Raw genomic sequence first — 24,160 nt, forward strand, 5'->3', positions numbered from 1 at the left:
AGTAGGTTTTATGGCAATTTTGGTATCTCATTCTCCCTTCATACATCTCGATTCATCTAAAACACGACCCTTCCCCCTATCCTCACCTCTTGACACTCAACTCCTCCCACTGAACACCCGCCCACTCCTCCAAATACCCCCCTTCTCCTCCTTCCACACCCCTCTCCTGACAATCCCTCTCACAAACCCCCACAATAACCGTCCCCCAATCCATCCCATCCAGATCCTCCTCCTCCCCTTCCAACTCTTGAATCGCCTGCGGCGTCATCTGCACCTCAAACACCCTTCCCGCACCACAATTCCCACACCTCGGCATCCCCCCCTTTGCTCCCTTCACCTTTGCCTCCCCCTCCCCATCCTTTGCATACAGCATCTTCCCCACGGCATCACTCTTGCTATACAACAGCGGCTGGCCAGCAAACTCATACCTGATAACCTGCTCCGGGTTCTGCCCCACCCTGTCGGCAAACTTTTGAAACACAGTGTCCATGCTCGACTCAAAAACCTCCTTGTCTTCTTTACCTCCTCCACTGGACGAGCCCTCGCCCGAGTCAATGTCCATTATCTGAGTCTTTTGCGAGATGGGCGCGGGCTCAGGGTCGAGCTGTTCGTAGTCTGCCTCTGCTATCCAGCGTACAGGATAGGATTTCGGGAGGGAGGAATCTGTCGGCCAGGGTTCGGGGGGTGGTGCTGGAGTGGCAGGGGGGAGGTTGAGAGATAATGTTTCGGCGAAGGATTTGGGGAGTTTCTCCTCCTCAACTTCGACGGGGGTGGGTTTTGGTTCCGGAGCAGCCGGGGTCGGGGCCGGGACGGCGAATGGGTTGGTTGAGGTGGTGATTGGCTTGGGAGCAAAAGGGTTTGTTGAGGCAGAAGCAAACGGGTTACCACCCGAGGAGGAGGAGGTTGGCTTCGCGCCGAACAGCGCCTCCCCTAGACCGAGGGTAGACGCCTTGGGGATGACACTGGCTTCTTTCGGCTTGGTTTCCTGGGGCTCTTTGGCTGCCGCAACAGCATCAGGCGATACCCTCAACCCTCTAATAGCCCTGATACTCCCCTCCTTTCTCCGGCAACTCTTCCTTCTGCAGGCGAACACATAAAGCCGGCGTTCGTGGCCGGGGTATCGGTCTGGGAGCTCGGCGTTGAGCTGGAGCAGGAGCACCATGAGGTCTTTGCAGACTTTACACCGAGCCAGCGCGGCGGAGGGTGGTTTCGAAGGGTCTAGCCATGTCTGATTGAGACTCGGTAAGTATTTGATCAAGCTGAGTTGTTGTCTGCCCGTGGCGCAAAAAGGGTGACTTACTGGCTGTCCTCCAAGCCGGCTGATCTCCTCTCCTTGTGCGTCCTCCGAGGCGTACCCCAGGAGAACGTTGGTCTCCTGGAAATCATTGTCCTCGGCGCCCGAGGAATCGCTGTCGTAGGGAGCCATTCTGTTCTGTGTTTATGGAGAATCGCAATCAGTACCGGGCTTGATGGTGGAAAACTTTGGGGTGGCAGTCGCAAGGCTTTTTGACAAAACTTTGGCGGGGTAGGAAATATTGCCCCGCCATACAAAGCCGGTTGGCCAAGATAACGGCGCTGCCTCCGTCCAAGCAATTCCGATGGGATGAAATAAGTACACGTCTACATGAGGCTTCTGGCAATGGGCCATATTTAGAGTGCATTACTGGTTGTTTAAAGCCCGTTGACCCAATGCAGGCCATCGTTCCCCGGAGCTTACACATTTGCCAGTCACCAATAAGGTTGATGTGTTCAACAACGACGGTTCGTGTTTTATTATGTCAAAGAGGTATCTTACGAACAAAGTCTAAACTATTTCTTCACTGCTCGGGACCATCCATACCCGGGCCAGGTCCACCTGATCGGCCCATCTGTCTCGCCTTCAGCAGCTCATCGCACAACAACAGGTTGGACGCGATACCCGAGCTGGAGGCAATGCAGTTTCTCAACACACGGAAAGAGTCGTACACACCCTCGAGGGTAGGATCCATCGGCTCGCCTGTAGCCAGGTCAAGGCCGACAACGTTGCCATCAGCATGCTCATCGTGGAGAGCAGCCACTAGAAAGAGACATGTTAGCAGGTAGATCGATAAAATAACAGGGAGGGCCCCACGTACAGGCATCCTGAATGTCAAGACCAGCGTTGGCGGCCAAGGTCTTGGGAATGATAAGAAGAGCGTCGGCGAAGGCATCCACACCCCACTTGGCCTTGCCTCTGACAGTCTTCTTGAAAGCATCGCTCTTGAGGTGCATAGCGCAGGCGACTTGGAAGGCACCAGCGCCAGGAACAACGCTCTTGTCGACAATCATGTTGTAAACACTTCTAAGCCCATCACGAACGGCATCTGATACCTGGGCGATGGTGTGCTGGTTGGGGCCCTTGATAAGGAGGGTCACGGACTTAGGGTCCTTGACGTCCTCAATGAATGTATACTTCTCCTCGCCGAGCTGCTGCTCGTAAACGAGGCCAGCCCAGCCGAGAACATCTGGGGTCAGGTCATCGACGCTGTTTTGCGCAACACCGCCGCAGATGAGTTGTAATCTCTCCATGTTTCTCCGCTTAGCTCTGCGCAGCGCGAGGATGCCGTTCTTTGCGAGGACGTCGAGGGACAGGGGGTCGATGCCCTTCTGGTTGATAATGACAAAGTTCTTCTTGCCGTCGCTTCCGCACACCTGCTTCTTGAGATCAACAATCTTCTTGAGCTTGGCGTCAACGAAGCGACGCTCGCTTTCTACCAGCTTATCCCGCTGCTCGGCACTGGAGTAGAAGAAGCTCGAGTTGATTTCGGTCTTTTCATATTCCAAGCTCACATTGAGGGTGAGAATGTAAGCGTTCTCGACACGCTTGGGCATATCGGGATGCCTCGCGCCGTGGTCGAGGGCAAGGCCCTTGATGAGTTGTGTGTCGGAGGCAGTGCGGTGCTGCATCTTCATGATCTCAACCATGTGCAAATCGGGCTTCTCGGGGGCTTGGTAGATAGCGAGGACGGCATCGACGATAGAGGGGGTCAACGTTTGGGCAAGGCTGGCACTCAGCTTTGTTGCGAGAGAGGTTCTGGCGACGGAGAGGAGGAGCTCACGGTCGACTTCGCGAGCAAGCTTGAACTGGTCGAGGAACTATAGACAGTCAGTCAGAGGGAACTCACAACGGTGTCTAGCTGCAACCACAAACCTTCAACGCCTCGTTCTTCGCAATCTCGAAGCCATCTGTAATGATGCGAGGGTGGAGACCCTCCTGAATGTAGCGGTCGGCCTGCTTCAGGAGCTCGCCGACGAGCAAAACTACTGATGTTGTGCCGTCTCCGCAGATATCGTCTTGTGCTGTCGCGGCCCGCGCAATCATAACAGCCGTGGGGTTCTGTATTTGCATCTCGCGGAGGAGGACGTTGCCATCCTTTGTCAACTTGATCTGTTACCCCTGGCGGTCAGTCACTGCATATCGTCCCCGCTTCGCAATCGATTCGTACCTGACCGGCGCCGTCGACAAGCCTGTGCCCAAAATGTTAGCCAAAGTGACCCCGAGTATGCCAGAGAGTATTCATACATCTTGATGGTGCCCAGAGGGCCCAAGTTGGACTTGAGGACATCCTGGAGACCCTCACCAGCGGTGATGTTGACCTTGAGAGCTTCGCCCCGCCTCTGTTAAACACCCAAATTAGCATCCCGGTCGTCTGGTTGTATCAGGCGGATTCGCGTACCCTGGACTCGGCCTTGGGGTTGAGAAGCTGTGCGGCGGACATGGTGGCAGACGGACAGCGAGGGAGGTATCTGACGGTTCGGGGGATCGCAAGATGTGGAGGTTCGCTGGGCTGAAGCTTGTCACCAATCGACAACTTTTTTTTGCAGTGCTTTTAGATTCCAGGCGGTGGTTTAGGCGGAGCGGCAGGCAGCGACAAGGGGTGAAGGAGCTCGGACCACGACTCAGGAGAAACACCCCGCCAACACGCTTATTGATAGCTGGACACCTCTTCTGTCACCATTCCTCCCAGCATTCATAAGTACCCACTATCATCACATCAGTGGTGGGAACCATCCATCTCACTGTTGTCTTCGTCAGGTTGGGGCATCAACAACTCACCACCGGGAATCCATGTTTGCTGGTGACGGCTTCACGAATGACTCCTTGTCTGATTTGGCTTGGATAATTCATTCTTTGTATTAATTCTTTGAGCACCTGGCGAGACACGCATCAAGCAGCATCATGAAGGGGGCACTCAGTCGCGCCTCCACTGTCCTAGCAACAGCGCTCTCGCTAGCTACGGCTCTTCCGTCATATGATCCGCCTCAGAAACAGCCAACACAGCAGGTGGCCATCATAGGTATGTTCTTCCTTAATTTGACATTTAGAGGGGTTTTACTTCTGTTTTCATCTATTTTCATCAAAACCGATGAAGCGGCTCACCAATAATCTAAATAGGAGCTGGGGCTGCGGGCTCGTCTGCTGCATATTACTTACAACAATATGCCAAGCAACATGAGCTGCTCGGAATTTCCGTCAACATCACTCTCTTTGAGAAGACGGACCGTATTGGTGGACGAACTCTGACTATCAACGCATACGATGATCCTTCACAACCAATCGAACTCGGCGCAAGCATATTCATTGAGAAGAACCATATTCTTCACGATGCCCTTCAAAGGTTCAACCTGTCTAAACGTATTCCAGATGAAGACTCAGACCCCAAGCTCGGCATTTGGGATGGCGATGAGTTTGTCTTTACGGTCAACGAGCGTGATTCATTCTGGTGGACAGCCCTCAAGGTCATTTACAAGTATGGAATCATGGCACCGAGACGAACTCAGAAGTTGATGGAAGCTACTATCGCCAATTTCTTGAAATTATACGAGGAGCCCAATTTCCCTTTCCGATCCCTTACCCAACGGGCATACGAGCTTGGTCTGATTGATGTTACCGGGGTTACCGGGGAACAACTATTGAAGGCCAACAACATCGATGATCGCTATGCACACGACATTATTCAGGCCAGCACCCGAGTAAACTACGCCTCGAACTTGGTCCGAATCCACGGTCTGGACACCATGGTAAGCCCTGATGCTATCGGTATCACCTCTCAAGCTAACCGTGCCACAGGTCTCAATGGCGCCTGAGGGTGCCATGGCTGTCCAAGGTGGTAACTGGCAAATATTCTATAAAATGGCTGAGGCATCGGGCGCCAGTCTCTTGATGAATTCGTCTGTGGCTTCTATCGGATTCTCGTCGGAAACCAATCACTACTCTGGCAACAAGAAATATCTTATCCGCACCAAGTCCGCTACATCGGAGTCAAATGGGGGAGAGGATTACCCCGTTGCCTTTGACAACGTTATTATTGCCAATCCCTACCAATTCAGCAAGATCTCAGCAGAGGAGGGCGTCATTCAACAAACCATTGACGAGATCCCCTACGTCCAGCTCCATGTCACCATTTTCGCATCGCCTCACCAGTACAGTCCCGCGTTTTTCGGCTTCACCGAGTCAAAGGATGTCCCAGGTGGTGTTCTCACAACCCTTGCCAAATCTGATGGACCAACCTCTGGGGTCAATGGCGCCGGCAAGGCAGGTTTCTTCAGCGTCACAACCTTGCGCACGACCACAAACCCCACAACTCAAAAGCGGGAGTTTATCTACAAGATCTTCTCGCCTGAGAAGGTTAGTCCTGAGTTCCTCAGTCGCCTGTTTGGAGTCGAGGTGCCCGATTCCTACACCACAGACCCTGATGAGGAGGGCTCAGTGAGTCCCATCACTTGGTATTATGCCCATGTCTTTTACTCGTATCCTCAAGCCTTGCCACGTGTAACGTTCCAGGACCCTATCATCGGTCCGGGCCTGTATTATACGTCTGGCATGGACAGTTTCATTTCCACGATGGAAACCAATGCGCTAATGGGCAAGAATGTGGCCGCCTTACTCATGGACGATATTTTGAAAGCGGGCAAGAATGGCTGCAAAGGGGCGGAGGAGATGCACGAAAATACTCTGCTCGATCAGTTTCGGAGTGGCCCAGGGAGCTCAGAGAAGGACATGAAGGATTTGTAGATATATGTGGTGGGTAAATGACCCTTTGGCACCTGTTGTTTCCACGAGATGCCACTGTCGAACAATGTGGGTGTGGCTGGCCACAAAGAAGCCTTTCTTGGACCTCTGTGTCACATCAAGCCCAGTATGTGCCGTCATACGTCAAGCTAGTGGTTTCTGGCAGCTACATAGCATGATGTGCTTCCTTGATGTTGGCATCCCATAATATCGGGGACAAAATAATGGAGCCCTGTAACCGGCCAGTAGGCCTTCAAAGATCATTGAAGCCCTGTTAAAACAGATCCAAGGCCTATTGACAACTCCTTAAATATATCAACTCCCGTTGCAGGTATGTCAACTATCCTAATAAAGAGATATGAACTCTCTTTGATGGTCTGTTTGCTGTGTTCAAGAACACTTATCCCAAGTTTGAGTAGCAGTGTCTATTTTTTTTTTTGTCCACGGCGTGCCCATGTGATCGCTGACTGAAAGCCACAGGTCTGAAAGCCAGCACATGCAATGAGTCAGCAGCTGCCTTGGATGTGGCGCAAATCTCCACCTTTTCCGAGGTGGCAATTGGCTGGGTGCACCGCCGCAAGTTACCTCTCCCCTCCATTGTCCAGACATTTTTTTGGGGATCGCTTTTGTTATGACGCAGCTTCCCTCACGCATTTGCCCGACAGTCGAGTCCAGTCCTGTGCACTGGGTCGTCACTAAAGGCGCCGGTGAAGGTCTAGCTATCATTCTCCATTCTAAACTACAGCTTTACAGAAACATCCCTTTGCGATCTACTTAGTTTTATAGCGCCTTGTCTGTTTTCCCCGCCAAACAACCAACACCCCGCATCGTGAACTTTCTTCGAATCGTTGGCAGCCATGTTTGCCCTCAAAGGCAGTAAGTAACCACTTGAAACCCCCGCGACTCCCCCACAAAGCAAGACAGCCCAGTGCGCGACGGCCGCTGATGTTGCCCATTATGTCGCCATCACCTGCTAACTACATCAACGCAGTCTCCCGCCTGATCTTTGGCTCCAACAACCAGGAGTCCATGATCGAGCTGCCCCAAGGCCAACTCTACCTTGTTCGACCATTCTCACCCAAGGGATATTCTGAGCTTCTCTTCAAGGACGCTTCCGCTCGCATTCGCCGTACCGCGCAAGAATTTCAATACCAGCTTGTCGTCCAGCGAGTTTACGAAGAGGGCGAGGCTGAGCTGCTTGCCGAGGAGGAAGGAGACGACCTCGAGGCCGATGCCGACATTCTCGCTGCTGAGCGCGACGAGAAGACATTCCTCCTCGACGAGGCGCTTCGTTTCCGCGTCGAGAACCGAGAGGGTAGCGAGAGGGTACTCTGCTGGAGAGACTTGAGTGGCGACGCCGGAGACGTTTTCGAGTTTGTTTGCGACGGTGGTATATCGCCCGCCCAAGTGAAGCAGTTCGAGCTTATCGCGAAGCAGTGCCAGTACGAGCGCAAGTACCGCAAGCCTCACGCCACAGCTTCTAAAGAGGATCTCCTCCAGTTCGAGTTCGACGAGCAGCCGATCCCGCCAGCCAGCCCAATTCACAGCCCTGTCCTCACCAGGTCCATCGAGTCCTCCGAGATGTTTTCCCCCAAGGCTAAAGGGAAGAAAGACGTGGTCTCCGACTTGGAAGTAACGCCGACGAAGAAATTTCCTCCTACGCCGACCAAGACGCCGACCAAGACACCGACCACCAAGGGTAAGGAGCGGAATATGGGTACTCCCTCGGCCGTTGCTCACCCAGAGGCTCGCGAGATGTTGGCTGCTGAGGTTGCCGAGCTCCACTTCTTTGAGTTTCAATCGGGCGCATTCGTCCTGAAGGATGAGTCTGTCACTGCAACTGTCACGGAGATCGGCAACTGGAAGTACTGGTTGCAGGTCGGCAGCGCCGACCGTGACTGGATAGGCGTCCCCGTCACGGAAGACCTCAATCCCGTCTTCAACTTCGAGTTCCTTTCTTTCATCTTCAATCAATTTCACGAGGATGGGTCAGCCTATTCATGGCTTCTTCGATTCAAGGATCAGGCGACTCTAGAGCGCTTCCAGGAGGGTTTGATGCAGGCTCTTTGGGAGCAGCTGAATCAGATCAAGTGGTCCAAGATCAAGGACAAGGAGCGTGACTACGTCACCGACGCTTTCAACGATTTGACCATGGAGGATGCCGATCAAGAAGAGGAGGAGGAGCATTATGAGGATGCAGAGGAGGGAAGCGAAGATGAGGACGATGACAGACCACGGAGCGAACATTACGATAGTGACGAAGACGAAGACGATGTGGACTACAAGCCCAAGGACGGTGAGACCAACAAGCAGATCGCTGTCGGGTACAAGCATGATCGGTCGTTTGTCGTCCGCGGTTCCAAGATCGGCGTCTTCAAGCACACCCCCAACAACAACCTCGAGTTCAGCACCAACATCTCCAAGGTTGAGACGGCAGATGGAAAGCTGTTCTCGCCCAAGAAGGTCATGCTTCACAACGAAGACCGCAATCTTATCTTGCAGAAGGATGATGACCCGAACAAGCTGTATCGCATGGATCTCGAATATGGCAAGGTCGTTGACGAGTGGAACGTCCATGAGGATATTCCCGTGGTCACCTTCGCGCCCGAGAACAAGTTTGCGCAGATGACCCACGAGCCCACGTTCCTTGGTATCAGCAAAAACGCGCTGTACCGCATCGATCCCCGTCTGTCTGGCACCAAGCTGGTTGACGCTCAGCTCAAGCAGTACGCCAGCAAGAACGAGTTCTCTGCCATTTCTACTACCGAGAAGGGCCATATCGCCGTGGCTTCCAACAAGGGTGACATTCGTCTCTTTGACCGTCTCGGCATCAATGCCAAGACACACATTCCTGCCCTTGGTGAACCCATCATCGGTCTCGACGTGTCTGCCGATGGTCGCTGGGTACTCGGTACCTGCCGTACTTACCTGCTGCTGATCGATGCCCAACAAAAGTCTGGCAAGAACGAAGGCAAGCTTGGCTTTGAGAAGTCCTTCGCTGCCGATCAGAAGCCCCAGCCTCGCCGCCTTGCTCTGAGCCCCGAGCACGTTGCGCAGTTTCACCACGAGACAGGCAAGGGTGTCAGCTTCACTCCTGCCAAGTTCAACACCGGAGAGGGTGTCGAGGAGAGCAGCATCATTACCGCCACGGGTCCGTACATCATCGAGTGGAACCTTAAGAAGGTTCTGACTGGCAAGAAGACGCCCTACCTCATCAAGCGGTACTCGGACGACGTCAAGGCCGACGACTTCAAGTTTGGCACCGACAAGAACGTCATTGTCGCGCTGCCCCACGAGGTTAACATGGTTAGCCACACCCGTCTCAAGCGGCCTACTCGTGAGAGCATTGCTGGCGACTTTGGACGTCGTGGGTCTCGGTTTGGCACCCCGGCGAAGAGTCCTTCCAAGTTGAGTAGGAGTGCGATTGTGGAGGAGGCTTTTTAGTTTGCTGGGATATGCAGTGTTGGGTGACTGGGATGGATTGTCGTTTGCTTTTCTTTACTTGCTGAACACTGGGAGTACCGGTTTCGTGTGTTGTTTTTGACGCCTTGTTGCGTCGTCATGTATGCAGGATGATGGGATAACCGTGTGCGTTTGTTGTTTTGTTTTGCTTAGCATCGGGAGTTGAGGTAACTTTCTTGATGAGTAACGTCTTGGTGTTGAGGGAAGGGGCTTGCTTGGCTGGGTAGGTAGGTAGGATTGCTGGATGACGGTTAGGGCATCTTGGTCGATATGACCTCAATTGACTACGTACCACGGCTCGTGAGTTTGAGGAGATCTCGGTATGTTTGTGATTATCGTGTTCTTCACTGAGCACTGTTTCTGAGCCCAACTACCTCTCCTCGACAATTCCCCACAGTTCGTGGTTAAGATTCACAGTCGCAATTGAAGGTTCAAGCAAGTGCAATAATATGAAATTCGTAATTCATAACCTAACTAAAAAGCAATTTGGTATCATTTCACTCCTCATTCCAATCCCATCCCTTTACAAACCCCGCCTCTCCGTCTCCTGATACGTCATCCCACCCTTGCTATCAACCCTCGGGTCTAGCTTATTCAGCAAGTCCGACTTGTGCGGGCCAGCGGTGTTTGGAGCCGGGCCCGGCAAGTGGCTATTGCCTACACCCCCCATTCCACGATGACGACCACCATCCCGATCAGAATCCACCCTTGGATCCATCATGTTTCCCGCCCTTGTCCCATGAGGCCCGTAGCTGCCCTCCGGAATGGGATTCCCGACGGCGCCGTAGCCATGTTTAGCGGGCATGCTCCTCTGCCTGTCCATGTCGGAGTCAACCCTGGGGTCGAGGGTGTTCGCCATGCGGGAGGAGTGAGGGCCGTAGGTGCCTTCGGGGATGTTGTTTGGGTGGGAGGAGAGGGGTCCGGGTCCGGTGGCGCCGTGCATGGTCGGAGGAGCGCCAGCAGGGCCGCCGCTGAAGTGCTGGTTGCGGGAGGAATCCATGTCAGAATCGACGCGGGGGTCGAGGGCGTTGGCTAGTCTGGATTTGTGAGGGCCATAGGTGCCGGAGGGGATGTTGTTGTTGTGTTGGGATGGGGGAAGGGGGAGGGGTTGGTTATCCCTAGTTGAGTCGACTGCTGGGTCGATCTTGTTGAGGAAGTCGTGCTTATGGTGGCCGGCTGTTGTGGGGGCTGGGCCGGAGGCGGCGGACTGCCCGTAGGTGGGGGGCATTTGAGTTGCTGGGAGGTTGGGGTTGATGGAGGAGTTGTTGTCACGGCGGAGGCCGCGTTCGTTTGTGGAGTTGTACATGATGGGCTGTGGTGGTGGTGGTTTGTTGCTGTGCGGTTGTGTTTGTTGTATGGTTGAGTTGGATGTCGAGAGTAGATCTTGAATTATGGTCCGCTGTGGACAGAAGGGGGTATATGTTCCCATCTGTTCTTAAACTCATGGTCTTTCACATCGAGATATCTTCCTCCCCAAGTGTGATCTCATACAACGTCATACTTGGTAAGGTGAGCGATATGGCGTCAGGGTCTGAAAGGTAGGCACGGCATCAGCAAACGATCTCCTTCCGGAACAGCACACGCAAATGTTGGAATTGCATGGCTGGAAAATTGATTTGATCAATGGATATTCGGGCCGCGTATTTGTTGGTCATTCACACGTTTCCTCGGGTGTACCCGTGACGGGGGTGAAATGACGTCGCTTGGTCTTGGAACCTGAATCCGTCAAAAGGTCGCCACTCTTAGTGACCGTTGACATCAGGCACGGGACCCTGTAATTGTGTGTGGCTTGAGTTCGAGATTGAGCATAGATTTGATATCGTGGTGGCTATTTCGTTGTAAGATTTCGATGGTGAAGGAGAAGGGAGCCCGCAGCAAAGCCGTGGTAATGGTTTCTCACAGCAGGTTGCGAGACTTTCAGCACGGCAATTCTCCTCACTGATTTCATGAACCTGCAATGAGTGAAATAGGCTAACTGTAAAAAGATCACTGCTTGTCATATGTGCTACGGTATTGTAGGAGATATGCGGAGAGTCATAAACATCATAACCGCTTCATTATTGTACTCCTTTCAAACCCGACCCAGCCCATGATGCCTCGCGAATTACATATCCCTTCGAGGTCCATTCACCAACCGGTTCACCGCCATACCAGCTAGTGCACTCCCTACAGTGCCCATCTTGGTACTGCCCTTTTCCTCCTTTCTCTTCTCTGCCGCGGCCCCAATAGCAGCAGCACTAAGAGCTGCTGTCGCAACTCTAGCGCCTTTCGCACCTGTCCAAGACCCAGGCTGGTTCCTCACGCGAAAAGCCTCGATTGCGGCTGCATCAATAGCTGATTTGAGGCCCTTGTCCATTCGAGCTCTGCTGCGACTCCTTGTTGCCGGATCAGCGTAGGAACTTCTATGGGTGCTCCGGTGACGGGAACCTCTGGAGGGCGATGAGCTGTGTGCACGACGACGAGAAGAAGTGGTGTAGTGATCATCACCACGGTACGACCGACGGCTGTGATCTCTATGATGGCTGTGGGATCCGGAATGGTAGTGGGAAGAATGTCGGTGACGATGACCTCGGTCGAAGTCGTCGTAGTCTCTGTCGTACCCTCGGGAGTGGTGTCTGGACCCAGAATAAGACCGATGCTTGTCGTCCAGGCCAAGCCCTGCCATGGCATCTTCAACCTTGCCTAATGCTTGTCGGCCGAGAGATCGATGCCGTCTTGGCCGGGACTCGTAGTCGTCGTAGTACGCATTGTCGTAGTCGTCGTCGTAGTCGCGATGGCTGCGGCGTCGGCCGCGGTGATGGTCTGACATCTTGTTGCTTACTGCAAGACTCCTAGCGATATATCGAGTCTAAAATTGAGTGTTGGAGTTGTCTCTCAAACGACCAATTCATGAAAAAGTCAGTGAGGACTCAATGTGTATTCAATCTCGTCGGAGTCTGCCGCCAAGATTCTCCATTATCTTGATTTCGATGCTGGTACTGATATCACCTTGTGGCGTATCTCGTGTCTGTGGGGTTGCGTCACAAGCATCTTCTACTAACCAACTAAAATACAGGTGACAGTTGATCTCCATCTTCACCGTGAAGCTTGGTGGTTTCGGTGCCGAAATACCGATGGTGGTGTGAAGTGTGACGGAGCTGTCGGATTAGTCATGGTCATTTTGGGGTATCACTGACAGGTATAATAAGAAGTCCATCTCAGCTCATTGCCCCCGTCGCATTTGGCCTTGGAGCTTCCAAGTTCTGCGCCGTTCATCTTGGCGTGTCAGGTCTGCTCAGGAAGGTGTGCTGTTGTAGACTGGTGGTGGTTGTTTGATTTGTGCGTCTAGGGCACATCATCATTCACTTCCTCTCGGCCGTGGTGAGTTTCTGTCTCCCCCCTAAGTTGTAAATGACACATTTGGATGGCCAGGTATTCTCATCACGAGTACGAGACCGAAGCTAGATATTCAACGTGAGTGATCCTTCTGCAAATATTGATGATTGACTCGGTGTGCCTGGTGAGTTAAGTCGGCTTATGACGTCATTTCTCCCACCATCGGATCGAGATTCCAACTCCGAAGGAAGTTGCATTTTCTCAACCAACCACACCGAATGGAAGCTCGCACTCGAATCAATGACCACGCGAAGAATTTCCATGTCCAGACAAGTTTCGCCATCAAGAACGTCAGGATCGCCCGGTCCCCCCCCACACGTTCTGCCCTGAGCCTCACAGCTGCATCCCTCAGATCAAGGTAGCATTGGGAACAATATTTTTGCAATAATGGCAGATCAAACCGGCAGGGAATGTGGTGATGCTTCTATGACGAGGAGAGTCTCACTTGAGGGGTCTTGGCGGCAGATTCAGCCAAGATATATTTGAGTCCACCCCTTCACATTAACATCTTTTATGATATCAACCTGTGGGCTCTCGCAGCTTTCTTAGAAGCTCACACCACCACCAATCCCCGCCGGCTACCATCAACGGGTACGCGATCTGCAAGATCACCCCTTATTCGCCACCCTCAATCCTCCAGACAACCAGATTCGGGAGCCTAACAATGGCACCAACACTCCAACCCCGCCAAGTCGTAGTTACCGACAGTAGCGGAAGCAGCGGTGGAGGCCTCGACACCGGCGCCATCGTCGGCATTGTCATCGGCACCATCGCGGGCATCCTCCTGCTCTGGTGGATCATCCGCTCCTGCACAAAGCCCAACCGCCGCCCTGACCCCGACAGACAAGGCTGGTACGACGACACTCCCCCTCGCCGGTCTAGGTCCAGGTCTACCCACTCTCATCGACACCATCATCACCACGGACGCCATCACAGCAGAAGCCACAGCAGAAGAAGGTCCACTTCTCGTCCTGTTATACTGGAGAAGCCCGCGAGGGGTTACGCTATCCCAGTCGCTCCACAGCAGGCGTATGTCTACCCGAGTGCGGGCCGGTCCAGGAGCAGGAGTCAGGGGAGATATCATGCTTCTGGGTATTAAAGGAATACGACGATTGGGTATAATGGGGGAACATAATGACGGGAATTATGGCGGCATGGGAAACGAAACAATGAATGAATGAGCTTTTCACCGTACATGTACAAATATACCCTTCAGTCTACATACAATTTCAAATCTTTCGCGACCTTTGTCCAGTTCAAAATGCATCTCTCCACAGCAGCTCATCCACGCCTCCTCCCACCCCTCTCCGGCTCTTGCTCAGAAAGACGTCTTGCAGGGGTAGGGGCCCGTGTCTGTTTCTGCATCCTAGGTGATAGCTCATACTCCTCATACCACCCCAGCGAAGAAGGCCGCTGTCTTTCCGGCGGACTCGACCCCTCACGAGATGACTCTCTCCTCGACGGCGGCCGCTGATAAGAATGCTCCGTCTCCCCATACCCCCTCGAACCGGTGGAATGCCTCTGCCGATGATACTCCTCCTGCTGCGACCTCTTCGCCGCCTTCGCAGCAAGATACTCCTCCAAATCCGCCCCCGACACAATCTTGCACCCCGCCATGGTAAAAACCTTTCGAATCCACCCCTTGATCATCTCATCCTCCACCTCGGCCAAGTCCTCCTTCTTGATATACTTTCGGTTAAACTGCCTGTTCCCCGGCGTCTTTCCTGTTAAAAACGACCAAAGGGTGATAGCAAGAGCATAGTAATCATCAAACACCGTCGGCGCAGGCAACGGCAGCCCCTGCTCAAGACATTGCATCCTCTTTGGCGTCAAATACGAATTCGTCACATGAAGTGAGTTCCAACGGTCCTTGTTTTCTTCAATGAACCTCGCCCCGGCAAAATCAACCATCTTCAGCCTCTTCGCCGGCTGCTGCTGCTGCTGGCCGGGAGAGAAAGAAGTAGGCCTGCAATTACCCCAGATGAACTTTGACTCTTTGATATTCCCGTGAACGATGCCTCTTTTGTGTAGGTTTTCCACAACGAGAAACATCTCGACGACACACTTGTGCCGTTTGTGGATGGGAATCCTCCGAGCACGGAAGGGCTCACCACCCTCCATGATTACGGCCTTGGTGCCGGTTGAGGGCCGGGAGCCTTTCCAGACTACCCTGCTCAGCGGCCGCATGGTGAGGCTGCCGGCTGCTTCCATCAGCTCAACCTCCCGCGAGGTCATGTTGGACTTGTAGACGAGGTCGTCTGAGAACCGGTAGAGCATGCCCGTGTTGCCTATCATGGAGGCAATCCACCTTTCTGGGGGGAAGTCGAGGATGGGGTCGTCATCGTCGATTATGAGCGGGAGTGCGGCGGTGGGGGGGCTGGGCTCGGGGACCCGGGGGATCTCCTCGGAGCGGCGGTACTTGGATCGGTCACGGTGTTTGTGTCTTTGCTCGTTGGTGCCGGTGCGTTCAAAGTGTCCGAACGAGGCGCGGTGCTGTCTCTTTGATTGGACGTGGAGACGGGCTTCGGATTCGAGGATTTCGTGAATGTGTTCTGCCGAAATTCTGGCCATTGTGTTCTTCGACTTTCAAGTTGAGGAGAGGGGAAGGGGGGGGAGATATGCAGGTAGGCGCCGTGTGCTAAGCGCGTGGCTGTTGGAAAGGAAGGAGGAGGATCTGCCTGCTGGGCCATCACGGAGGTGATGGTGGTGGACAAAGGTGAAGGTGAAGGTTTCGGGGACTCCACGTTGAGCGGGCTTGCGCAGCTTTCTCGCATTCCGGTGGAGGTGTTGGACGGGACTCCGGTGCTTTGTTTGCATCGACAACGTCTTGCGTGGCGGTTTGATTCCAGGGGAACAGCAAAAGTCAAACTCTATCTGAACGAATTCGAAAGCAAACAACGACGCTAGCGAGAAAGCCTTGAGTGACAGAAGCCCGGTGCCATGAACGTCACTTCCTTGGTACGTTACCACTCGTAGCAGAAGCTCGCCCTGACCATCTCTTCCTGTCTCAGTACACTGCGCCATCCAGGCGGTTCTTCCAGAAAGATTCCATTCTTCTTCGGCTCGAGTTGCTCTGAGACGGCGGCTATTGTTCATTTACACCGAGCCTTCTCCAATATTCCTTGCGCCTAGCTCGCCTATCTGCATTGTACTACATGTCGTGCTGTGCGGCATGGTGATCTGGTGGTTGCCCGCCGGCGCCCGCATGTCAAGAACAGACTTGACTCGTGACGCATGCGCCAAAGGATGAAGTCGAGGATAGGTCCCGGTGTTTCTATCTCTGAGGCTTTATGGTGCCGCTGACACAGCACCACCCACTTGAACCAAGGTAGTGGACCGTGACGGACGGAGGATTGTGGGATAACTTGAGTTCATCTCATCGTCACAATCGTGATCACAACGGAGGACGTGATGAGTGTGATTCCGGTGGATGTAGCATCACCATATGGCGGTCAGTCAACTACCGACGTCCAAATTCCTATATTTACCAGATAATTCCAGTTTCTGGGATCGCTCAGGATCGTTTTCTCCTATCACCAGCTCCATCAGCTCGAAATCCACAAGTCGGGCAGATATTTCCCCACAGAGATGGTGGACTCGTTCTCTTTTGGAGCCGTCACGCATGGCAGATGGGCGACTATTAGCGCCTCACAGCATGGCCCCCGGTGATGTCGCGCTCCTTCCAGCCTCTTGGTTGCATCCGCCAAGACGACCTCGACCGACGTCTGGGGCAACCTGCCGGACCAACCACCAAGTCACAAATTTGGACCAATCACAAGATGTTCATAGTGACGGACATGCCAAGGGCGGCAAGCACACCTATTTTTACACCTGTGGACATCTGGGCATCGGACGGTGCTGGACCCCAGATAATAACTCCCATTTCACCCCCAGCAGTTCCGTCGGTGAGATGCGATTCGCAAAGGATGGCTCCGTGATGATAATTTCTCGCATGATAGCAAGAGTCTTGTCAGCTTGGCATCACGGAAGCTTCTGCACTTTCTGCACATCTGCACTCCACCGCCTCCACACTTTTCCATGCCACCGCCATGCTAAGGGAGTTGAGGGATTGAGACCTCGATCTGGCTCAGGCCCGAGCGTCCTGTATAAGGTGTGATTGAGCCCATGCATGGAAGGACAAGGTTCCTGTTGATCCAATTCCAACCTCAACATCAGTTGATCTTGAGCGTGTCTTCTCTTTTGTTGTCCGGCTTCGTTGCCACAAGCTTCTCGTCAAGATGTGTACCTACGACTACACGCCATACACCGGCTGCAAGCAAGGTGAGCAGCATTTCTACATCCAGTGGATGAAGTGCAGCAAGGCCATCGAGACGGGTGGCAAGTACTGCCCACCAGAGTTGTCTGTCGAGGTCGACGCTATCCGCAAGCTGTCCGGCAACGTTCTCTCATGTCCTGTCCACGGCCCCATCGCCATTGAACAACACGAGTTTGACTTTGTCGTCGCCAAGGTCCCAGTCGAGCAACCCCATGACCAGCCCGCTCGCCGGGGAAGGTCTCGCACAGCTTCACGACGAGGGACAAGTATGAGCCGGTCCAACAGAACACCCAAGACCGACACATTCGGAAGGGACTTTGAGGAGCTTCCAGAGAAGAAAAGACGGGAGTCAAGGGCTGTTTCACCAACGGAATCTGTCAACTCGGAGTCTTCTGGTACCATTCCAGCTCGACCCAGGACATCGGATGGACTCAAGAAGGCGGATAGGAGTGGAAGTCAGGATAGGCGGAGGAGCTCCGTGGCTCACTCACACCGGCGTGTAAGCTCAGCAGACCTCAACTTGATGCCTCGTCGTGCGTCCACCCTGCGCCAAAGCAAGGGTGACAGGCAGTTGCCACCACCGGCTGAGATTCCCGAGCATGCGGAAGCACAGGAGGAGGAACCACGTGGTCGTCAGCCACGACCCAAGACCACGGTACATATTCCCGCTGGGACTGGCATGATCGGCTTGCCCTCCAGTCCAGACATGAACAAGAGATCCCCCGTGAGCCGTGCCAAGAGTGAAGGCAGGCCAACGCCGCCTGATACACTCACGGCAAGAATTGACACAGCATTATCACCCAACACAGCGCTGGGCTCAAGCGACAGTTCCCCTGAGCATCCATCCGAACCTCTTCCATTTGGCCCAAGGCGATCCAGCGTCAGGAGGACCACCACCCGCAGCATCCGCAAATCCACAGACGAAGGCCCTATGGGTCGCATCGACGAGCACGTTGCCTCAGGAGAGAACGAAGACCGGCTCCAAGCCAGCGGCCTTCACATCACGACCTCAAACATCACCCGCTCAGGAACAAACCGCACCACCCGATCATCCAGGGTCGGCATCTCCCCCGAATCCGAATCTGACTTCCGATTCCCACCACCTCCCAGCCGCAGCAATAACTCCTCCCCCATCTCCCGCCGCGGCAGCGAGACCCGCCCTCCCATGCCCGCCAGCCCCCTCTCCCCTGTCTTTCCCCGCTACAACAGCTACACCAGCAACGACGACGCCTCCTCCCTCCGAAGTAACCAGAGCAAAACCTCCCGCCGCTTCGAAGACCCAGTCGCCGAAGGCAGAAAATGGGCCGCCGCAAGAGAGCAACACATGTCCATCCTGGCCAACCACTCCGAGCCTAACCTCCCGCTCGCTGGTGTCCAAAGCAGAAGGGAATCAGCCGACAGCGGGTACCGCAGCGGCCACCAGGGACAGCTGCCCATCCCACCTAATTCCCCTCCACCAAGGCAGACAACCCCCAACCCCATCCAGCAAGAACCAAAGAGACGGACGTTGCAGAAGCAGAACGGCCAAGCGCCCTATCAGACTGATCTTGGGTTGCCATCCCCCAACACGTTGTCTCAGCGGAGACCGGCGCCGTTGCAGTTGGGAAATGTGCCGCCCTGTGCGCTGCCTGTGTCGCTTTACTCGCCTTCGCCTCTTGGTCAGAGTGGTGGGACTTCAAGCGGGGAGGTCAGCCCGGGGAATGTGAAGGGGAAGGTGCCGCTTTTGCAGAGGATGGGGTTGAAGAAGAAGATTAGTGGGTTGTGGGAGAAGGGGGGGAGTCAGAGGGCTGTCGAAGCTTGATCGGGTCTGTTCATTCATTGGAGAAGTGAACTTCTATTTTGTTCATTTCTTTCATTTTGCATATGCTTGCTGTATCATTACTGGGGGGTTATTACATTGTAGCATTAGCATTGGGGGGGTCAGTTGATGAAGAATATTGGGAAGACCAGATACCCTGCCTAGATACCTTCGCTTAAGAAGCAGCTTGTTAGATTGACTTGAAGTAATTCAGATTGTATCATGAGTTTTATGCAAAGAATGCCGTTGCAGCATGTTGAGATCATCAGAGCAGCGTTGCACAGAAGCGGGCAGTGCCCCTGTAAGGGAGTTAGTCCATGAGCATTGGGCTGCCCTGGTTTACTTACAGTCATCCTGGCATATTGCATCTGAGTGGATGGAGGAAGATGTGCGGGCTCAGAAGCAAAGAAAAGGAAAAAATGTTGGAACATCATCTTCCTGACAGTTTTGACGTAGGTGTTGGAGGTAGTGCAGAAAGGCAAAAGATATGGGCGACCCCGGAATCGAACCGGGGTTTCTTCGGATCGTATGTGATGTTCTGAGAACAACCACAACGAAGCGTCCTGACCACTAGACTAGTCACCCGGTGAGGTATTATTGGGAAAAAGGTGTGAATTCTTAGTACATGACAATAACCACGAACTGCCTCTCCATTCGCTTCAAGGGCTGTTTTTCTTCACCTTCACCTCGGCCGCAATGTTGCTTTTAGAAGCAAAGAAAAGACTGAGCCTACATCATCTTCTACAAAAACATTTGTTTGGCACCCTACGTTTGTATGTCACCCGGTCGACATCATGGAGTTGCGTGATGACTATGAGACGCTTGCCTACATCGTCAAAACCAACAAAGCGCTGCCGCCGTTGAGCCGGGAGACTCAACGCTTTCTGTTCATGAGCTTTTTCCCACTGCAACAAAAAGTAATTCTGTGTCTTCGAGCGGAGATGATGGCCACGGTTACAGAGGTGCGCGAGCAAAATTGATCTCAGAGCCGAGGGACGATTCAACAACGGCGTACCATCTTACATGGCGGCGAGACTTTGAAGTCAAGAATGGAGTCACTTCTCAGTCGGTAAGGTACCTAATCTTTCATTTATTTTGTCATATTGACGAGTACTTCTTGACTCTAATCGATGTGCCCTCGATAGCTGATGCCATTCGTAACTGTGAAACCCTATCCCATGAGACGATATCAATGATCGACCCATTGATGCAATCCCGCTTTCAAAAGATTGTCGATAGGGTTCTTGAATCCCTTGGATCGAGAGACCGTCGATTCATGTAACAAATGAGGTCGAAGTTGATACGGAATGGCGCGAAAGGATTGTTCTCCCTGACAGTCACAGGCTTGTACCAAACATAAGTGAATTGGAAGAACTGAAATCTGGGCCCTTTCGCGCCAGCTTTCGAGAATTGAACAGAAAAGTGCGGTTTGAGAGGCAGAACAAGGAGGCATTTACAGAGCGATTTTGGATGGATGTTTCGGGGGCGTTGCAGTAATCGCACCCATGATTCTGATGGTCTTGAAATCGGACAGGAACACGAGCCTAGTCACCGTCTCAGTTGCCACGGTATTGTTCATCCTCGTCCTTGCCATTGGAGGAAAGGGACTGTGCGGTAAAGACGTGCAGGCAGCAACGGCGGCTTACGCTGCGGTGTTGGTTGTCTTCGTTGGTACAAGCATGGCTCCAGCTTCTGGAGAGTCTTAAATACGGGAGAGGAACGGGCACTGATGACTTGATGACCTGCGTTTTTGTATTTTACCAGAATTATGAATTATGATCCAGAACACGATATTCGAGAGGCATTTTATCTGAGTTCCCTGAACGTGTCACACCCCATCCAGCAACCAACCCGGACCGCCGGTGATTTCTCAACTCTGCCCTTTCCACGCAACAAACTTGCCCCCATCCTCCTCCTTCCCATTCCTGACCATTCCCAATAAAGATTACTGCAATCCACCTCCTACTCAGCCTTCTTATAAACCCCATGCTGCAACGCCTCAGGATTATGCTGCACATGATGTCCGTGCTGATCCGTAAACAGCACCTGTCACAGACAAATCATCAGCCTTATTCCATTTATCCACCTCTGTATACCGGCTTAACATACCTTAGGAGGGTGCTTCACCCCTTCCTTCTCCGCCTCCTTCTCCGTCGTCACGACCTTCTCCACCTCCCCCTCATGTCTGCCGCCTCGCGAGCGGGCAAAAACATGGTCTCCTTCGTGAATCGGTTCGCCGTTCTTGTCTTTGAGGGTCGGCATCTTGAATTGGCTTTTGTACGGAGACGAGATTCGATGGATAAGTCACACTTCAGATTAGAACGGGCTTTTCTGGATGGTGGTAGAGGTTGTTCTGTTTGAAGATTCGCAAAATATTTGGAGAGGGAGATGGTGACGTCACAAATGCTTTCATGGGCGCTGCTTTTTGTGACGTGGGTTGTTTTCATGACACACGATAAACTCTTCAATCGGGGGCCTCCTGATTTAGTTCTATCTACACTAGATACGTTCAATTGTCGGCTGTAATCGTCTGTCAGACGGTAACCAACAGAATTCTATTTTATTCTATGGAAAGTTTTGCTTGTGTTTAAAGTTAAGAAAGCCATGCATGACGATTAAATCATCCCGATGGGTAACCGTCACTGTGCCCTTGGCCATCATCTTGAGCAAGAAGTCCCCGTGAACGCGCCAGAAAGGAGGAAGTTAAAGGTGGCTTGCGTACGACTTGGCTTCAGGGATGTCTTCAAGTTCAGCGAGCATATCCAACCGCTGCGAGTGAGAAAGATCACGGTGGAGCGTGTAAGTCCGATGATCTCCTTGATTCCTTCGAGAGACGAAGCCCGTGAGACGGCTTCAGCATGTCCGTCGGGTCTGGTCAAGATGTGCGAGACAGCCAGGGTGGTTCTTCTGTTGAAAATGACATGTGTTTCGCGAGGGGTGAAAACGGGGCCCTGGAGTTTGACTGGTAACCGAGTGGCTCTGCACCGGCTTGAAGCATCCATGATGACTAGAAGACATGTGGCCGCGTTCCACTCAATTTGCTGAATAGCTGACGAGTGCACTTTCAGTTCCGTAACTTATTTCACAGTCTTGATCTCAGGTACAGGAACAGTGCCATCTTCCCGGCCGCAAAAAACCAACTTGCCATCACCGACAGGTATGATCAGAGTGATGGCATTGCTTTCGTCAAAATAGTGATGCATCAGCTGACTCGGCTCAGGGGCAGCAGGCTCGGGGTCTTCAGGGTCGGTAGAGTTGTCGTCAGTCATATTCTTTCTGACCAGGACAGCAGCAGGTTCCCAGATGGCATTGATCTTGCACCCTCAGGAGGTCGGTTTCCGGATGTTGCAACGTCGAGAGCGCAGGCAGTCGCCTTCATTTGTGCACTTCTTCGGAGATTATCTGTGGCCGAGATTAGTCAGGCAATGATGAGCAGAATGAAGCGGGCTACTAACAGTCTTTGTCAACTAGCTCGATGGTGGTCTTGAAGTTACCACGGAGTATTATGTAACAAGAGTCCGAGTTGCTCGTAAATTTGCAGAGATGTCGGTGATCAGCTGGGGGATGTTCAGCTATCTCGTTCGGTAGCCCTGCACATCTGGTTAGCCCTTCTGTCCATGGTCAGCTCATAGTAATGAACAGGTTCCGTACCAATCACAGCAGATGTTTTATCCACAATCATTACACCAGCTGTTGGTGTCCCTTCAAAAAATGACCACAGTTGGATATCTTTGGATACGTGACGGAGATTATCGTTGATATCCTGTTCTCACAAGTTAGATACGTAACCGCAGGTAACCGGTGGGGAAGACATAATGCGGGGCATCTTAAGGTGACAGTGTCCGAGTCTGGAAGCAGCTCGTTGACATATGCTTCGGCGCCTGTTGGAATAGATAGGGCGAGATAGGACTTGAGGTAGACAGCCGAATTTGAGCCTCTATGGGGGGGTGCCCAAGAAGTACATTGTATCGATGCGAGCGGCGATGTTCTTGTACAGTCATGACGCGCTTTGCGAACTTGAAGCAGCAAAATGACTGGGAGGAGTCGTGGGAGGTCTGGTGGACCAAACACACCAAGTTCATAATGGAGCGGGAAGAGAAGAGTCGTGGACCCTACAGCGAGGAGGAGGCCAAGCTCAAGGAGGATTTTGTGTCCAAAGTCCTCCCCTGTTACCTGCGCCCGCTGGAAAGCGGTGGTCGATCCATTGACCCAGCACTTTGCCATACCGATCTGTGGCCTGGTAACGTCAAATATCGACTCGATAACGAATCGCCCCTGGTATTTGACGCCAGTCCTCTGTGGGCGCACAGCGAGCTTGAGCTCGGCCTTTTCCGCAACCCTAGATACCCGCTGGGTAAGGCCTTATTCAAGGAATATTGGAAGAAGGTGCCTATATCGGAGCCCGAGGAAGACTTCGACAGTCGCAACATCATGTACATGATTCGACATCAAGTGTGTTTTGCAAGCGTTTATCCCAACGAAGCCAAACTCCGAGATATGTAAGCTAGAACCTGTGACTTGTTGTTTGCCAAGATAAAACCACTGACTGCCATACACTCTTTTAGTTTTCCCGGCAACATGAAGATGCTTGTAGATAGAGTGAACGCAGAGGAGAAGGAAAGGAAAGTTGCTCAAGACGGCAAGAAGAGCTTCGAGGTAAAGATTGAAAGTGTCACGGATGATCTCAAGGTCCTAGCTACTTAGCACCGTATCAAGACGGGCCACAAAACGAACCAGATGTACTGAGGATCGCAAAACCAGACCCAGTTAATACGAGGTTAAAATGGCCAAGCTTTTTATCCAAGGTAAGTACCTATCATTTGGGACAAGAAACAATTTCGAACACTTCCTAACGATGTCAAGCGAAGACCAGATGTTATCATTGGGAACTCACTTTGCCTCAATTACACATTGCGGGAGGCGGTCAGTGTTTTTTGTGTCTCTTGCATCGGGCAAATCCAATCGCATGAGTTCCGGCCTCTCCCCGATCGGTTCAGATATTTGGATTCCGCATATAACATGCATGTCCAACACGCCCCCGCTGTTGATAGTCACACAACTTCTCGGCGTACTTTTTCTTGTCAACAATCCACACAGACTTCCACTTGTCAGCATCCGTTACCTAAAACCGAATGAGGCCAAAAGATGAAGATATTCTTGTCACTGAGAGTTCAACGCCCAAAGATGGAATACTTTCCGACCCTGAGAAGAACGCGGA

At 52.8% G+C, this 24,160-nt stretch overlaps 12 protein-coding genes and 1 non-coding gene across 13 annotated transcripts; 6 read left to right on the forward strand and 7 right to left on the reverse strand.

Annotated features, from left to right (window-relative positions):
- Positions 1–6: 6 nt before the first annotated feature.
- QC761_500860 (uncharacterized protein) lies at positions 7–1,426 on the reverse strand (the record flags this gene model as incomplete). The annotated part of the gene is made up of 2 exons (XM_062879334.1): positions 7–1,228; positions 1,301–1,426. The coding sequence occupies 2 exons, from the start codon at positions 1,424–1,426 to the stop codon at positions 83–85; spliced, it is 1,272 nt and encodes a 423-aa protein (XP_062730524.1). The 3' UTR covers positions 7–82.
- Positions 1,427–1,817: 391 nt separating this feature from the next.
- On the reverse strand, positions 1,818–3,857 carry CCT6 (T-complex protein 1 subunit zeta; the record flags this gene model as incomplete). Its single annotated transcript, XM_062879333.1, has 5 exons — positions 3,696–3,857; positions 3,542–3,636; positions 3,170–3,486; positions 2,115–3,114; positions 1,818–2,056 (listed from the first exon to the last, which is right to left on the reverse strand). Exons 3-5 carry the CDS (start codon positions 3,365–3,367, stop codon positions 1,818–1,820), a joined length of 1,437 nt encoding a protein of 478 aa, XP_062730525.1. The 5' UTR covers positions 3,368–3,486; positions 3,542–3,636; positions 3,696–3,857.
- On the forward strand, positions 3,539–6,398 carry QC761_500840 (uncharacterized protein). Its single transcript, XM_062879332.1, has 3 exons — positions 3,539–4,316; positions 4,415–5,040; positions 5,090–6,398. Exons 1-3 carry the CDS (start codon positions 4,199–4,201, stop codon positions 6,032–6,034), a joined length of 1,689 nt encoding a protein of 562 aa, XP_062730526.1. The 5' UTR covers positions 3,539–4,198; the 3' UTR covers positions 6,035–6,398.
- Positions 6,399–6,888: 490 nt separating this feature from the next.
- vid27 (Vacuolar import and degradation protein 27) lies at positions 6,889–9,475 on the forward strand (the record flags this gene model as incomplete). Its single annotated transcript, XM_062879331.1, has 2 exons — positions 6,889–6,907; positions 7,023–9,475. The coding sequence occupies 2 exons, from the start codon at positions 6,889–6,891 to the stop codon at positions 9,473–9,475; spliced, it is 2,472 nt and encodes an 823-aa protein (XP_062730527.1).
- A 541-nt stretch (positions 9,476–10,016) lies between these two features.
- On the reverse strand, positions 10,017–10,922 carry QC761_500820 (uncharacterized protein; the record flags this gene model as incomplete). The annotated part of the gene is made up of 1 exon (XM_062879330.1): positions 10,017–10,922. The coding sequence occupies one exon, from the start codon at positions 10,920–10,922 to the stop codon at positions 10,017–10,019; it is 906 nt and encodes a 301-aa protein (XP_062730528.1).
- A 675-nt stretch (positions 10,923–11,597) lies between these two features.
- QC761_500810 (uncharacterized protein) lies at positions 11,598–12,302 on the reverse strand (the record flags this gene model as incomplete). The annotated part of the gene is made up of 1 exon (XM_062879329.1): positions 11,598–12,302. The coding sequence occupies one exon, from the start codon at positions 12,300–12,302 to the stop codon at positions 11,598–11,600; it is 705 nt and encodes a 234-aa protein (XP_062730529.1).
- Positions 12,303–13,526: 1,224 nt separating this feature from the next.
- QC761_0075270 (uncharacterized protein) lies at positions 13,527–13,952 on the reverse strand (the record flags this gene model as incomplete). Its single annotated transcript, XM_062872756.1, has 1 exon — positions 13,527–13,952. The coding sequence occupies one exon, from the start codon at positions 13,950–13,952 to the stop codon at positions 13,527–13,529; it is 426 nt and encodes a 141-aa protein (XP_062730530.1).
- QC761_0075280 (uncharacterized protein) lies at positions 13,533–13,967 on the forward strand (the record flags this gene model as incomplete). The annotated part of the gene is made up of 1 exon (XM_062872757.1): positions 13,533–13,967. One exon carries the CDS (start codon positions 13,533–13,535, stop codon positions 13,965–13,967), a length of 435 nt encoding a protein of 144 aa, XP_062730531.1.
- Positions 13,968–14,149: 182 nt separating this feature from the next.
- Positions 14,150–15,439, reverse strand: QC761_500800 (uncharacterized protein; the record flags this gene model as incomplete). Its single annotated transcript, XM_062879328.1, has 1 exon — positions 14,150–15,439. One exon carries the CDS (start codon positions 15,437–15,439, stop codon positions 14,150–14,152), a length of 1,290 nt encoding a protein of 429 aa, XP_062730532.1.
- A 1,667-nt stretch (positions 15,440–17,106) lies between these two features.
- QC761_500790 (uncharacterized protein) lies at positions 17,107–18,945 on the forward strand (the record flags this gene model as incomplete). The annotated part of the gene is made up of 1 exon (XM_062879327.1): positions 17,107–18,945. One exon carries the CDS (start codon positions 17,107–17,109, stop codon positions 18,943–18,945), a length of 1,839 nt encoding a protein of 612 aa, XP_062730533.1.
- A 485-nt stretch (positions 18,946–19,430) lies between these two features.
- On the forward strand, positions 19,431–19,527 carry QC761_0075310. The gene has a single exon. It is a non-coding gene; the product is annotated as a tRNA-His (tRNA).
- A 1,143-nt stretch (positions 19,528–20,670) lies between these two features.
- QC761_500780 (uncharacterized protein) lies at positions 20,671–21,369 on the reverse strand. Its single transcript, XM_062879326.1, has 2 exons — positions 21,052–21,369; positions 20,671–20,988 (listed from the first exon to the last, which is right to left on the reverse strand). Exons 1-2 carry the CDS (start codon positions 21,202–21,204, stop codon positions 20,905–20,907), a joined length of 237 nt encoding a protein of 78 aa, XP_062730534.1. The 5' UTR covers positions 21,205–21,369; the 3' UTR covers positions 20,671–20,904.
- A 1,512-nt stretch (positions 21,370–22,881) lies between these two features.
- On the forward strand, positions 22,882–23,646 carry QC761_500770 (uncharacterized protein; the record flags this gene model as incomplete). The annotated part of the gene is made up of 2 exons (XM_062879325.1): positions 22,882–23,394; positions 23,476–23,646. The coding sequence occupies 2 exons, from the start codon at positions 22,882–22,884 to the stop codon at positions 23,644–23,646; spliced, it is 684 nt and encodes a 227-aa protein (XP_062730535.1).
- Between the last annotated feature and the right edge of the window lie 514 nt (positions 23,647–24,160).

Source organism: Podospora bellae-mahoneyi, chromosome 5, assembly GCF_035222275.1.
Source record: "Podospora bellae-mahoneyi strain CBS 112042 chromosome 5, whole genome shotgun sequence".
In the NCBI taxonomy this organism is placed as follows: domain Eukaryota; kingdom Fungi; phylum Ascomycota; class Sordariomycetes; order Sordariales; family Podosporaceae; genus Podospora; species Podospora bellae-mahoneyi.